Source organism: Colletes latitarsis, chromosome 14, assembly GCF_051014445.1.
Source record: "Colletes latitarsis isolate SP2378_abdomen chromosome 14, iyColLati1, whole genome shotgun sequence".
NCBI lineage: Eukaryota > Metazoa > Arthropoda > Insecta > Hymenoptera > Colletidae > Colletes > Colletes latitarsis.
This window is the reverse complement of record NC_135147.1, coordinates 29,205,722-29,221,302: the sequence shown is the minus strand read 5'-3', so window position 1 is coordinate 29,221,302 and position 15,581 is coordinate 29,205,722. Positions and strand designations below refer to the sequence as shown.

At 51.0% G+C, this 15,581-nt stretch overlaps 1 protein-coding gene across 2 annotated transcripts in view; it reads left to right on the top strand.

Moving 5' to 3' along the window:
* Window positions 1-15,224, top strand: part of LOC143349764 (uncharacterized) — a 29,334-nt gene extending 14,110 nt beyond the window's left edge. Inside the window, exons 3-6 of one of the 2 annotated variants that reach the window (XM_076781270.1) lie at window positions 1,384-1,657; window positions 2,652-2,816; window positions 13,546-13,622; window positions 13,798-15,224. In XM_076781270.1, coding sequence (XP_076637385.1) covers window positions 1,384-1,657; window positions 2,652-2,816; window positions 13,546-13,622; window positions 13,798-14,407 — 1,126 coding nt within the window. In that variant the 3' untranslated portion in view covers window positions 14,408-15,224. Of the gene's footprint in view, window positions 1-1,383; window positions 1,658-2,651; window positions 2,817-13,545; window positions 13,623-13,785 lie in introns of both variants that reach the window. The other variant, XM_076781269.1, reaches the window with a different exon arrangement.
* Window positions 15,225-15,581: the final 357 nt, after the last annotated feature.

Sequence of the window (15,581 nt, the reverse complement as noted above, 5' to 3'; positions counted from 1 at the left end):
GGCGGACGCACGCCTAATTGCCCGCCGCGACGGCAACATCCACGCTCCTCCTCGGTGCCCCTGACTATCCCGAAGGGGTTCCAACGCCCCCACAGTGTACGCTTAGTCGCGCGTTAGTAATTAGATCTGCGTCGTGATGCTGCTCGTCGCTCCCTTCACCCGTCAACTTACCATCCCCTCGAAACAATCCCCTCTTTACAGCTTCCCTCGAAACCCCTTTGCCAGGCTGTAGGCTAGTCAAAACGAAAGGAGTGATTCGATTTTTTGCCAAATTGTTGCTCCAAATAAGAGACTAACGGTAATAGTAGTGTAGAAACAGGTCAAGTTCAATTTACAAATATAACAATGCAGATATTTCGATCCCTCGTACAGGGGGTATGAACGAATTAAGATTTGGGTCAAAGTGGACCCCGAACTCCGCCTTTCGAAGATCCACAAAGTCATGGCTTGAAAATTGTCCACCTCTGTCGCAGACCTAGCCTTCTTAATATTGAAAATTTATCATACACTAGAGGGTCAAAGTCCAAAATGGAGACCATCCCCTTCCCTTGGTCCTCCCTTCTTTCCACCCCCGACCCCATCCGTTCGCGAGGTGGGCGTGAACGTTGCCCAAAGGAGGGAATTCGCGAGGCTTTAACGAGATCGAACTCGACGAAAAGGATATCCGATTCCGCGTGGCGCGCGCGCGTATAAAGAAACGGTTCTCAGGGACTGGGAGAGGTTGTTTCCACCGACGGGGGCGGGGGAGGGGATCGAAGGGGGGGCCACCTTCGACCGCGAGCCGAGTTCAATTCATTAACAAAGGACGGCTTGATAAATAAAAGCATTACTCACACTCGTGGCGCTGGCGGGATGAATGCATACCGAGTCGACAAGGACCGAGGAGAAGACGTAGATAAGATCGGCGGGTGTCCCCGCGTTTTAGTGGTCGAGCAGCGGGGGGCCCGACACGGTATTAATGTTTGGCCTCCGAGGCAAAACATTCACGCCAGCCTCGTCCTCTTCTGCCCCCTCGACTCCCTCACCCCCTCCTTCCCCCGTCGCCGCTTTAACCCTAAAATTGCCACGGTCCGTTTTCGACCACCGATTATCCGGAGAGCCCCGAGATTTTTAGGGGTGCTCCGCGTATACCACTATTATTCTGCTAATTTCTAATCAAATCATATTCAACGTTATTCAATTTTTATTTTTCACGTCAATATAGAGTCTACCAATAGCTACCAAATACAAAAGTATTCCTCAAAGAAACTCGCACCCCTAGACATTCGATTCGACAGATCGATCGTGGATTCGATGATCGAAGCGATACACTATCGCGACACTGTCGATACTTGACCCAGACCTAACCTAGACGTCTTTTTCGAGCTTGGTTTCTTTCCTCAGGCGGATGTTCCCGACGTGCCGGGTGTCGTTCAACGGATTGAAGCCGGACAGTCGATACGCGGTCCTGATGGACATCGTCCCGGTGGATAACAAGAGGTATCGGTACGCTTATCACAGGAGCTCGTGGTTGGTGGCTGGGAAGGCCGATCCCCCGGCGCCGGCGCGTCTCTACGTCCACCCGGACTCGCCTTTTACGGGCGAGCAGCTACGAAAGCAGGTCGTCTCCTTCGAGAAAGTCAAGCTCACCAACAACGATATGGACAGGCACGGTCACGTAAGTATCCTCGCGTGTTCTAGTCGCGTCCAACGTCCACGAGACCACGATTCGATCGAGCGTATCGCGACCAGCGCCGCGGAAAGCGCGAAAACGTCGGACGGATTCCCTAGAATTGACCCGATTGCAACTTCCACGTGTCTCGGAAAAGTTACAAAGACTCGTGTTCCCTCGACGACAAAGTTCTTCCTTGACGTTGCGTCGAATCAAAGTCTTTGCACGAAGACTCACGACTGGGTATCCACTTGTTACCTGTCCTTATCGCGCTGGGCAATGCGTCTCTTGCAACGTAATTAACTTCGTTTCGAGTCGAAAATTTATAAATCCTCGTAGTAGTTTTAGAGCGGTAGAAACAAGCGGATATCTATGTCTCGAAAGAATGGCGTCCGGGGGATGACCAGATCCGCGTCCACCCTGGTTTTGTCGATGATATTGGGGCTGTCGTGACTCTCTCGGGTATCCGTTCGTCCGTGGCGGCGGCGGGGTCCTTAATTCGTCGGATGACTGACGTAAATAGGAACTCCGATCGGGCCAGCGGTTCTTCACGGTGCTCATTTGGTATTCAGGGTGTTACACGCTGCCAGACGAAGGCAAAGTGATTCTTTTGAATGGCGGAGCCGGGGAATGCCTGAGAGAGCACCGGGAGTGCTCCTAATTCGTACGCTTTTTCTACCGTCGGGATCCCCCCCTTCGTATCGTCGGATCTATAGAGTTTCGTGTCGAAGGGCCGACGGAGTGGCTCGACGCGATCCTTTTCTCTACCCTTTTCTTCGTCCAGAGCGTCGATTTTTCCCGTTGTTCGCGAGGTTTACGACCGTAGGTGGCTTCGAGGGGTTCGAGGAACGAGACGCGCCGGTTGCACGCGGCGGGTCTGTTTGAAATCTCGAACGGTCGTTGGATACGTTCAACGTAAACGTTTATTTGCTAATGCATCCTCCGTCGGAGGATACCACGCCGCTTGTAAATCCTCTGACAAATCGCAAACGATTTCCAGCTGGTGTTGAACTCGATGCACAAATACCAGCCGAGGATCCACCTGGTGAAACGACCGGACTCGGGCACGGCCAAGCCGATAACGGACCTCGAGAAGGAGCCTCACAAGACCTTCATATTCCCGGAGGCCATATTCACCGCTGTCACCGCCTATCAGAATCAACTCGTAAGTGTCTCGCTTTGTTTCTCGCTACCGCTACTCTTCCGCTCGTTTCACGCTCCTTCTACCCTTCGTTCTTTCTTTTCTTATTTCTCTTCCGGTTTTTTTCGCGCGCCGCAAGAGCAGCCCCCTCGGTTTCACGGGAACCGGGTTGCCCTCGGGACTGGTTCCCCAAGACCAGCTTTCGCTCCGGTTAATCGTTTCCTCTCTACCGATTGAAACGTACAAATCGTCTTCTCTCTCTTTATCTACATTCCCTAAGACTCACGCTTTAATAAATAAATGGTCAACGATGGCGTCTATGTCCTCCCGACTCAGTCGCGTACGAAACAAGCGACGGTTCTTCGTAAATTTCACGCGCATTCCTCCCAAGGCTTTTCTTCCGTGAATCGTGCTATAGCAGCTCCAATTTTCCATGGACCAATGCAACAAACGGTCCGTGCCACGTCTAATATTCACCGCGTAGAATTTTTAGCAATTTAAACAAATTTCCACGAACGGAAGCTACGAATCTACAAAATGGCGACTGATCGATCAATTAATATTTAATTACGACGTCTCTCTCGCTGAAATTTCGATTTTCTCGACGATAGAGAAGGAGCACCGACCGCTTTGAACGCGCTAGCTCGCTTGGCTCGCGACGATTTAGCGGGCATCGTGTCGTAGATTTAGCCTCGCGACGATTCCTCTTGCTCTACGCGTCCAAGTACGGATTCCACGTTCGGAGCACGAGAGACCGACGAGCATTATCGTATTTTACGATAGTCGTTTAGGGGCGACCGCATCATGTGTGGCCCGGCTCGCGGGCTCGTTCGCATTCCACGGGCGTCGCGATGCCCCGCGTCTCCGCGAGAGAGACCCGATTTCCGACAAACGCGACGCCTCCTTTTCTGCCCTCCCCCCGAACGACGATCGGAATCCTTGGTGCACTCTATGCGCGAATCTAACGATCCCCGTGGACGACAATGGATCCCGCGAAGACGTCTGGCGTCGCTGCAAGAAAAATAGACGCGGCTCGTGGGGCTGTTCTCGTTTTGACATTCCGCTCGTTTAAACGACACCGCGGTTTCTCTTTGATAAAGGGACGAATCCGAATCCGAATCCGAATCCGAATCCGGGTATCCACGACGGTCGTTCCGATGAAGAGAAAACCGAGGCAATCGAGCGGCTTCAAAGCGCTAACGGGTGGTCCGGGGTGAGCCACCCTCCTCGTCCACGACGACCACGAGAGACGCGGCTGTTGATGACGATGATGAGGTGCGAAGAGATGCCCCGGCAATTACCTCCAGCCAGCTTATTCCCTCTCTCAGTCTTCTCCTCTGTTGTCCTCTTATCCACTCTTTCGCATCTTCCATCGCTCCGTCTTTTCTCCTCGTCTTCCGCCGACAAGGAACGATCCGGCGAAAGAATTACACCTCGCTTCGTCTATCGAAACTGAGCATTTCTCTTGTGGACGATGCACGGGGAAGGGCAGTTCTCGATCTAATCAAAGAGTTTTGTACTGTTCGTCCAAATTCAAGTATTTTGGGGGTTCCTAGCTCCTAGGACGACGAACAGATCGTCTGGACATCGTCGAGGTGACCTAACACAGTAATGATTCGTAAATTGAACCCCATACACGATTCAACCTTTGAAACTCGATAATATCGCTGTTTATAACTATCTGGCGTCAAATTTCACCTCCACTATGCGAAAAACCCCCAGAATGAATTTCTATCGACACCGACGCCTCGTTTTCGAAGACGAAGGGTTCTAAATTTCGCCTACCTGTCCCTGGAGCTGAGTTTCAATCGGCATTACCGGTTCGTGTTGCGCGGTCGCGAGGATCATTCTGGCATAAAACACCGCGGTCGGTTGGCTCTGGGGAGGCACGATAGCCGCGCGTCGATGATGATTACCGTGGAAAAGAAAGATGGAAAAGGGCGGCGAGATAGCCGCGGGCCAACGAGTCCTGATCGTGTTTTAGGAGCGAAGAAGAGTCGGAAACGAGCCTGGCGGTGAGAGTTTCTGGCAGAGACGCGGTCTCGTTCAGCCGGCCGTCTCGAAAGTCATTCGTCGCGGTTCGCGCGTCTCCCATCGCTCGTCGTTATCGTCCTCGGTGTTGTCCTTCGTCTTGGTAGTCGTCGTCGTCGAGGGGTGCGCTCGTTTAGCGGGGACCAACCGTTTTTTTAACCCACGAACAGCCACTTCCCGTGCGCGCGAGCTACTACGTATCGTTGCCGACGGTTTTTGCCTTCTTCTTGTCCCTTGGCCGCCGACTTCTCTCGTAACGACCTCTAAGACTCCGATTCCTCTTTCTCGCTCTCGCACCGCGTCATAATTCATAACCTAACTGCCGTCCTTCTTCCCTCTGGCCAGCCTCGCCGCTGCTATTCCTCCATCCGTTTCTCCTGGCTCCTTATCGCTGCCTGATGTCGCCTCCTCCGTGACTCTCTCGCTCCTCTAATCGTCCAGGTCGTCCTCGTCCCCGTCTATTATCCGAACTCGACACTCGCGCTTCGCGGGACCTTCGAAACCTTCGGGCCTCTCGTTGGACAAACTCCTCTCCGGTGGTTATTCCTTTAATATTAATTTATGGCCAATAATCGGAAAGCAATCTTGACGAGAGTGATTGCTTTCTTCACTTCTTAATCGGTGACTTCGATGAAGAAGAGTTTCACCAATTTAGAAACCTGCATCTTCGATTCGTTCCTTCCTCGTGCATCGTCATTGATAGCGATCTAAGAAGACAATAAAGTTCCCAGTTCCGTATCACTGTCTTTTTTCTTTGTCACCCCGAATAAATTCTGACGACGCGCGGCGATTCGAATCTGGATAACACGTGTCGTAAAACCGCGCTTGCAAACTTATCTCGAGGCAACATGGTTAACAAACGGGAGTGTTTCGATTCAATCGCGACGAAATTAATTTCGAATTTAGTAACTTTCCATCTCGGGAGCTTATAATCAAGATATCTAAATAATTCCTTAGCCCAGAGGCGGATAATTTTGCAACAGTATCCCTACGGAAATCTACGATCTTGTTTTTCCTTTTTACCATTTGATCGCCACGAGGATCGTGGTAATTGCGACGGAATCAACTCCAGCGTTCTTCGGTATTTCTTCACCTCCAGCGACCGTCGATTCGACCGGTCGACAGCTGTGTAATTAGAAACTCATTTGAGCGAGGGCCGTTTAAGTTTGACCAGTTTCGTGAACCGGAGTCTCTCGTCTAAATCTCCGCGCGTGAAACCCGGCGGTCCCGGGCTTGATTACAACTGGAGAGACACTACCGGAGTCGGCGTTGCTCCTAATAAAATGCGGTCTGGGGACAGGACCCTACCATCGGCTGTCAACACTTTACCCTACTATCGAAAAGTGCACGTTACGAGGAAACGGTAGCTTATTTTTCTAATGCGTTTATGCGTTGATGCTTCGAATCACGATTCCCGGTTACATCTGTCCATGTGTTTCTTCTACGAAACATTCGATGCCCCTACTTTCCCAACGCCTTGCTTGACACTTCGTCTACCGCTCCTTTCACAGTACTGTAATCCCATCGTGGGTTATAATTGTTAAAATATTGCTTAAATATGTATCTCGTCGAAATGAAAACCGGTCGATAATCGTTCGAAATTTTTCGACTAAATTAAAAAATTTCAAATCGTTTTGGAAAAAATATTTTTAGTTGCAAGGGTCGATTACGATAATTTTTGGTGAACAGACATACCCCCGAAATCCTACTCACTTTCGAGAAAAAAATTCGAGGTGTGAAATTTTTCGACAAAATTAAAAAATTTCAAATCGTTCTGGAAAAAATATTTTTAGTTGCAGGGGTCGATTATGATAATTTTTGGTGAACAGACATACCCCCGAAATCCTACTCACTTTCGAGAAAAAAATTCGAGAAGGTGTGAAATTTTTCGACAAAATTAAAAAATTTCAAATCGTTCTGGAAAAAATATTTTTAGTTGCAGGGGTCGATTACGATAATTTTTGGTGAATACATATACCCCCGAAATCCTACGTACTTTCGAGAAAAAAATTCGAGAAGGTGTGAAATTTTTCGACAAAATTAAAAAATTTCAAATCGTTCTGGAAAAAATATTTTTAGTTGCAGGGGTCGATTACAATCATTTTTGGTGAATACATATACCCTCGAAATCCTACTCACTTTCGAGAAAAAAATTCGAGAAGGTGTGAAATTTTTCGACAAAATTAAAAAATTTCAAATCGTTTTGGAAAAAATATTTTTAGTTGCTGGGGTCGATTACGATAATTTTTGGTGAATAGACATACCCCCGAAATCCTACTCACTTTCGAGAAAAAAATTCGAGGTGTGAAATTTTTCGACAAAATTAAAAAATTTCAAATCGTTCTGGAAAAAATATTTTTAGTTGCAGGGGTCGATTACGATAATTTTTGGTGAACAGACATACCCCCGAAATCCTACTCACTTTCGAGAAAAAAATTCGAGAAGGTGTGAAATTTTTCGACAAAATTAAAAAATTTCAAATCGTTCTGGAAAAAATATTTTTAGATGCAGGGGTCGATTACGATAATTTTTGGTGAACAGACATACCCCCGAAATCCTACTCACTTTCGAGAAAAAAATTCGAGGTGTGAAATTTTTCGACAAAATTAAAAAATTTCAAATCGTTTTGGAAAAAATATTTTTAGTTGCAGGGGTCGATTACGATAATTTTTGGTGAACAGACATACCCCCGAAATCCTACGTACTTTCGAGAAAAAAATTCTTTACCGACGATATAATTAATGGACTAGTGGTCGATAACTGTTGGACTCCCAGAAGTCGATTAATCGGCTAGCGGTCGGTAACCATGGGACTCTCAGAGTCCGATTAATCGACTATCGGTCGATAACGTGTTAATCTTCGACATTTTATCGCGTTATCTGCTGTATCAACGTTCAGATGCAGGGACGAAATTAGTTTTGGAGGGGCCAGAGTTGCGTACCGTATTCTCCGCGATATAATGAGGTCGTAAATATCTTCGACCATCGAAACAGATACGTATCGACTGCCGAGTGACATGAACGGACGCAGATTTGGACTCGGGGCCCACGGTCAGTACCGTAGAAAGAAACGTTTCACCCAGTGTCGATGTATCTCATTGGTACGTACTCGCGATAAATCGACGCCGGGAAGAAATTTACGACCTCGCTACAGGCTATGGTAGATAAAAAATGTGATCCTCGGATCGGGTTACTGGCTACTTGTCCAGGTGCACCGAACTACGCGGGACATTTAATAATCGGGCAAAGTAGTATCCGAGAAACATTCCTGTACCGAAACGTCGTACGATCGTGGCTAGAACGTTGTTTCGAGATGATGTTTACGGTCGTCGAAGCGGGAGGAAAATCTGGAGGGGTGCCAAGACCACGTCTCGGAAAAGGATTCGTAAATTTGTGCGGCTCGGCGTCGAACGTCCCGGCGATAAACGCGACGGGCACGCCTTCTTTCTCGAGATCGTTAGGAACGTTTAACGTTTCGTGAGTTTCTTTGCGTGGCGGGGATTGGGTTCTGCGGTTTCTGGGAGGGCACGCGAGTCTTCCAGGGATCGAAGCGTGATTTACGAGGGACCTTTGCCGGGGAAAGTCGAAAGGACTCGCGGAGGAGCCGGTGCCCCAGCGCTCGCCGAAAGCTTCTGGCTGGAGAGTCGCTGTTAAGAGTTGTTTCTCAAACCGTGGCACGGTGGAATGTAAATTGACCCCCCTGGAACTGTGAATTCTCAGGTCTTTCGAGTCCAAATATAATAAAAAGAGTCGACAATTTGAATATCGAGAGTAAGTCGTCTCTCTGGGTTCCTAGGAGTAAAATTGTCGAGCGGACGCGGAGCATAAGCGTTCTAGCGCGTTCGAAAACTCGGTTAGTCGGTTAAAGAAGCGAACAATTACTCCGGGATTCGGTTCTTGCGAGTAAAATGCCGGTTTCGTGCTGGAAACGCGCAACGATTAAGGCGCGACGGTGAACCGTGCGATTAAGCGGGCAAAAAGTCGCGGGCGTATTGTCCGCGTAACTGTCTCGAAGGAAACGGTCGGCACGAAATGTGGAAGCCACGTAATTGCGGGTGTAATCGTAATCGCGATCAGCACGGTGGAAAATTCCCGTGGTAATAAATCGCGGGTCGTTATCTTTATACTTCGTGCCTTTATACTTCGGCTAATTAGCTGCTCGACGGTGAAACGGGGGCAACTGTCTGCTAAGTCGTTTCACGTTTCGTAAATCCCGGAGAAAACCGGGCAACGAGGGCGGGAGAGCGTCTCCTCGACGCTCGGATCGTAAGGATCGCGAATCGGGAGGCAAGGTCGCGGAGCGGGAGCAAAAGCAGAAGCAGAAGAAGGTGGAGAGAGGAGGTGGAGGAGGAAGGAGTCGATGGTTTTAGTGGCTGCAGGCGTCGGCGTCGGCGCGCACGAACGAAAGAAAACATAAATAATCGCGTTCAAATGAGACAGTGGCGCGAGGGCGAGCGGGGGCGAGCGGGGGCGAGCGGGGGAGGGAGAGGAGGCCCTCTGGAAGCCACACACGGCGGCTGTGCGCGTTGGCGGCTCCCCGGCTGGTACACGCGCGCCATGCTTCGCGACTTCCTCCAACGACCCAACGTCGTTTCGCCACTTTTGCAAAGTTCAACGTGATTTTCGATCCATTGGAGCGCGTTTACGGATTTCGGGAAGGTTTCCCCGGTTTCGGTAGACCGTGCGTCTCTGGGAAAAGCAACGAGAAAAAGATCGAGGGGAGGACGGGCGAGCGAGCGTGACAACAAGCGCGCAAGCGGCACTAAATAGTGGCGCGCGATGTTCCCGCGAGCGAGGCGGGCGCGGGACCCCTTCTTCGATGAGCGCGCGCGTCTCTATTAAATCTATTATTAGTGGCGGCCCGGGTGCGAAAGCATCCCTTTCAATTACCTACGGCTTCATTTTGCTCGCCGAGCCTCCGCGGAGGGAACGGGATAACCGGGAATGTCGCCACTTTTTTCGACGCGACCGATCAATCTGCTTCGTTGACTCGACCCGTTTATATTTGCCGATAAACCTGCTCGAAACTGTCGGGTATCGAAGATTCGGCAGAGACGATCGACACTTTACCGACCGCTAGTCGATTAATGGACACTTGGACGCGCTACTGTTTTATCGACCGCTAGCCACTTAATCGATACGTGCGGGGATTCAACGGTTATCGGCCGCTTCTTGAGGATCCGCGGGAACCTTGTCCCTTTGTCGATCGCGTTTCCTGGTTCGCGGTTGCGAGCGCAATTCCCCGATGCCCGGGGAACCGATCAGCCTCGAGAGAGAACTCCGCCCACCGCGTTCGCAAATTCTCTCTCAATTTTCATCGACGCTCCGCAGCTGGACGGTAATTGGCTACCTGTCCCTCGATCGGCGAACGCTATCTGTCCTTAGGCCGAGGGCCGTCCGGATCGCGCCATTGTTCCCTTTCGCAGAAAATTACTTTGTGCCCCGAAAACGGAACGCTGCCGTGTGTGCTTTCGATGCCCGTGAATCGTACGAATTTCACGCTTCCAAATATCGCGTGACTCCTTGAAAAGTCCTTTTCTCCGGGCACCGGTTCGCCACCCTTTCGCGAACCCGTTCCCGAACGCGAGGTTCGTTGCCCTCTCGGTATTCGCGCGCGCGCGCGAACGACAAAAATCTCCGGCATTTTTTTCGCGGTTCCCGGCCCGATATAGAGTAAAATATCTGGCGGGACGCGGCGGTGGCTGGGGCGATTTATTCGTCCCGACGATGGTTTGGCATCGTCCTACAGAGGAGCAGAACAGAGCGACGCGCGCGACGAAATTTATCACGCCCGGTAGCGGCGTGTCCACCGTTGGACGCTGTAAATCGGTCTGGGAAGTGGTCCAACCGTTTGGTCGTCCCGTGTCAGCGAAATCGTATAACTTCGTCGCCGTTTCTGCTTTCGCCTCGTCACAGCAACGATCTAGTCTCTGGAGGAACAAGCGTCTCGGTTCCCTCAAACTACCGATGCTCGGTTAGGTCTCGGTTGTTCTTAAATTATAGATTAAAAAGAAGCCTGCGAATATCTTGCACCGTTATTGGGCCGGCCAAACGCTGGGGAGGGGATACGGGCACCAATCGGACCCGCATTCCTCTCGCTAGCCAACTTCTCGCGGACGCACGGTACTTGGGGACTTGGGACCAAAGGTTGCTGTAGTATTAGATTCTTGATGCAAAATCCTAGGTGGTGGGTTGCCAAATGGTGGTAAAGGTTGCTAACAAACCTCTAGGGTGTCTCGTCGAGGCGATTTTCCTGTCGATGAGGCGGGAGAAAGAATCTCGTGGCGCGTGGCTCGCGCAGGACAGCAAGAGAAGAAGATAGCGGACGCGTGGAGTTCCTAAATTAATCGACGCTCGTCGCCCGGCGGTCGACGATAGATACGTAAACGTTCGGGGCGAGGGGTGGGGCGGGTACGTGGTTAAAACGAGCCTCACGATATCAAAGAGGAAGTTTCGCGCGAGTGCGGCGGTTGCGGGTCGATTTCAAAGACGCGGCCGCGATATTAGCGCGCTCGGTAGCGAGCAGCGATCGTAAAACGACGGAGGAGCGCGGGACGAAAGGGGTCGGAAGGGGCGGAAGGGAAACGCGCGGCGGTGGTCGAAAAGAGCGGATAGGAACGGAGCGTAACGGAACGACGTGGAAGTAGCTAGACGACGAGGAGGACGCTGACGGCAGAGGTGGGCCAGATGTTTGGCTAATGATGTCAGCGGAATCGTAACTAAAACCGAGGCAGCTCCGGGCTTAGCGCGGCTTAGCCTCGGCTTTGAAGGAAAGAGTCTTATTACCAGGCTGCACGTGCTGCTCGTGAGCGCGAAACCGTAGGGTAATTGGACCACCCACTTGACACCGACTCTGTCGTCCCTCTTTTTCCTCTTCTAACCTCTCCATCCCGACTTTCCATTCCCTTCTGGACTATCGAAACCAGCGGCTCTCCTTTTACCGAACAAACAAACTATGCCTGCGATCGAGATTGACGCCGAGCTCTCAACGACCCCCAGGGAACGCTGCTCGAAATATTTCATAGATAGCAACAACGAATTTTTTAATTTAATATTTGGCCGTTTCGCGAAGCTTGTTGCACACCGCGAAATCACCCCCTCCCGATTCGAGTGAAACTTTGCAAGTTTGTGGAACAGCCACAGAAATAACTAAATAAGTAACTTGAGTTTATCTCCAACGTTTCCTGATGCTATTTCGATGCTGTTTCAAACTTACTATGTACCGATACGAACGTATCTTATAAGTTTGTGAAAAAGAGGCGACGAAGAAATCGTCGGTGAGCTCCGTCGTTTGCGTTTCATAATACATTTTCGATGCATGGCCGTGGATATCTGTTTCTGGCGCGGTTGGCTAAATTGATTCGTATCATGATTTATCGAACGTCCTCGGGAACCCGACGGGAGGAACTGCTTTGGCTCGCGAACGAACGTCAACGGCTATTGCGTTCCGCAATCTTTCCGCGATCAAACGCGAGGCCGTTCGTCTTGGCGTGTCCGTTCGTCCAGAACGTCCGTCGAAAGGGCATCTGGAGGAAGGGGACCAGCTCTCCGGAGGGTTTGCGGAAGCGACGGAGAGGATCTTGTCGCCCCGGCTAATTCCAGGCAGTAGACTTTGACCGGGGCCACCTGTGCGTCCGTCGCGTCGTGGGTGGCCCACGTTGTTAGGTAACGCGAAACGCCCATCGCGGCGACGACTTAGGGCGGATTTCCGCGACGGTGTCCAGGAGCCGCCCGGAAGTCCAGAAAATCTTGCGAGAGAACTTTGCTTGTCGATATTTTGTCGTCCCCATTTTGAAATTTGCATAGAAATTTTTAGCGGACCGGCTTTTTTCGTTAAAATCACAGGCGCTGTACTTGACGAAGCGTTTCAACAATATTGATTTTAAGTGGTTGGAGAAATAAATAGCGAACTTATATCTGGGAAGCGAGGAGGTTAGCTAATAGGCGCCGCATGACCTATCCATCTGTTAGAAAATCGTTCAAGAACTGTCCGACCACTCGGCTGAAATGGGACGGTACACTGTCGTGCATAAATCACACGCGACGTACAACATCTAATGGAACTTCTTTCAATAATTCATTCGATTACGCGAGAAATTGCCATAAGATTGACCCGTTAAACTCCCATTAAGCGGAGCAAGGAATTATCGAACATTGTGTATAAACAGCTTAGCGGAATCGGGTGTACTCGTCCATTAAGAATCGTAGTACAAACCTTGCTATAAACACTCTGCACGAGACGGTTCTGCATACTCCTAATGTACATATGGATTTTCATACGAGGATTCGATCTCGCACGTTTTACGATTAACTCACGAACGCCGTGAATTTATGACCCGTTCGGAATAAATCGTCTATGGCCCCTAATACGGGATCCACGACACACGAGTGGCTCTCGTACCCAGAGAGTTCTGACGGTGCAACGAACGATTCCGAAGCATCGAAAACAAGAACTGCCCTCCGTCTCTCTCGAGCGGCCGTTCGACCCGATCGTTTTCCCGCCTTCTTCTAATTTTACGAGCCGTTGACTCCCCGGGATCGATGGAACGAACCGTTTCGAAACAGCCGGCCGTTTTCCGCCACGCGTCGTTGCCATCTGGTGACGTAATTTCCGAGAGAAGCCCGGTATCACGGCGACGTAACGAGATCAGGGGAATTTTACGGAACTCCCAAGGTCGATCGGCCGATTTTGCTGAATCGCCGCGGTGCTCTTTCTGTTTCAGATCACCAAGCTCAAGATCGACAGCAATCCGTTCGCGAAGGGCTTCCGGGACTCCTCGCGCCTCACCGACTTCGAAAGGTAAATCTTTGAAATTGCTCCCGCGACGTTGCCTCGCGCGCTCGTCTTTCTCGCAAGCGATCCACCGAGCCCTCGATACTTTTCCGTGTATTTGACCCCATCCTCGGTGGATAGTAGGTGTCCCAGTCCTCCCCGTCTGGGGGCAAAGTGCATAATAGAGCAGCTTCCCTTTCAGGGAGACGATGGAGTCGATGTTGGCGGAACAGCAGACGCTGAGGTTTCCCCATCGACTTCCGTTCGAGATGGACCAGCTGCAGGCGGGGGCGGTGAGCAACCTCAGCCTGGAGGAGAAGGCGCTATGGGCGGCGCGGTCCCAGATGCTGTTGCGGGCCGCGGCGGCGGTGGCGGTGAGTCCCTACGCGCAGCTCGTGGGCCCAGCTTTGGTGTACCCGGGTGCGTCGCCCGCCGGTACCAGTCACCAGCAGCAGCAGCATCAACAGCAACAGCAGCAGCAACTGGGCCATCTGTGGTGGGCCTCGTCCATCGGGCCCACTCTGTTCGCCGCTGCCCATCACCAACAGCAGCAGCAGCAGCAGCAGCAGCAGCAACAGCAGTTGGCCGCCTCGAGCTCGCAGAATCCCACGACGACGGGTCCAGCAGCGCCAAGACCCCTCTACCCCTCTGCTCTGGCCCTGGCGCACCATCGGTTCTCGCCTTATCACACGGCCCCGGCCACCCCCAAGTCCTCCACCCCCGTGGGGCCGTCGCTGTCGCCCGCCAGGAGGGCGACACCCTCGCCCACCGACAGCCTCGGCAGAGACGCGCAGGACCTCTCGCCCTCGTAGTCGCCATCGCGTCCCTCAGAGATCCGAACGAACCTTCTCGAACATTTCGGGACCACTCGCTCGAGGAAACCTCGAAAGATGCGCGGTAAACGAGGGTTCCCCGGAGCCGTTGTATCATAATACGTCTCCCGGGACGGTTTTGTATCTTGCTCGACAGCGAAAAAGGTAATCGACCGAAAAAGAAAGAAACAACGACGCGCCGTACGGAAGATTACAGGTCGATCCTGAACCCAGGAACGGAGTAACTAAATACCGCACGTATATGCATTCTTAAACGATACATTGTATGGCGACGTCTAATGTATATAGGTATATATAGGTATGGATTTACAGGCCCTAGGTAACATCGGCTCCGTTCATGTAATATAAGTTGTATATTTCCGTATCATGACTTATCGTTATCGTTATTTATGTTCCGGACTCCGTACTCGACGTGGAAAAACGCGCAGAGCTGCTCGAACGCGGCTTAAAAAGCTCGACGTCGAGGGGCAGGACTGTCGGAGACGGGGCCGGGGAATTCTTGTCCGGACGAAAGAATTTACAACACGAGATATACGCCATGTTTTTTCTTTTTGTCGTTCGTTCGTCGAATAAGAAAATTTACAAAATTTTTCCCGTCTCCGAGGCGTTTGTTTAAAACGATTCGCGAGCTTTGCGCCTTTTTCACGACAGCTTAATCGACGATTATCGTCGCCGCGGGGCGATTAGCGTTTTAGCGTAGAACGTTGTAATCGTTGATGCTTGTGTTGCGAAGATGATGCCGTACCTATCGCTGTGCAAGCTGCTCCCTTGTAAATAAACCCTAATAAACTCTTGTACCGAGCCTACTCGCTGTTCGTGTCAGCCTCGATTCCCTTTACTCGTCATTTTTCCACCTACGAGCTAAATCCACGGAACGCGTGGACAATCGTTTCCGGTCAACGATCCACTTTACAAAGTAAATCAAGCGTTCGCGAAAGCCGCGGTTCTTCGAACGCGGAGACAATGTTTCCAACGTATCGACTTTACGTCCCGCGATGAGAATAATTTCACGCGAAGCGCGTGTCGCCTTCTGCATCGATTCCACGGGTAATAACGCGTTCCCTAACGTTGCAACATTCGCGTCCACCCCTCGCCCCCGGAAACGAAACTTTTGCTCGGAGGGAAATTAAATTTTTAAAACGACGGATCCGCT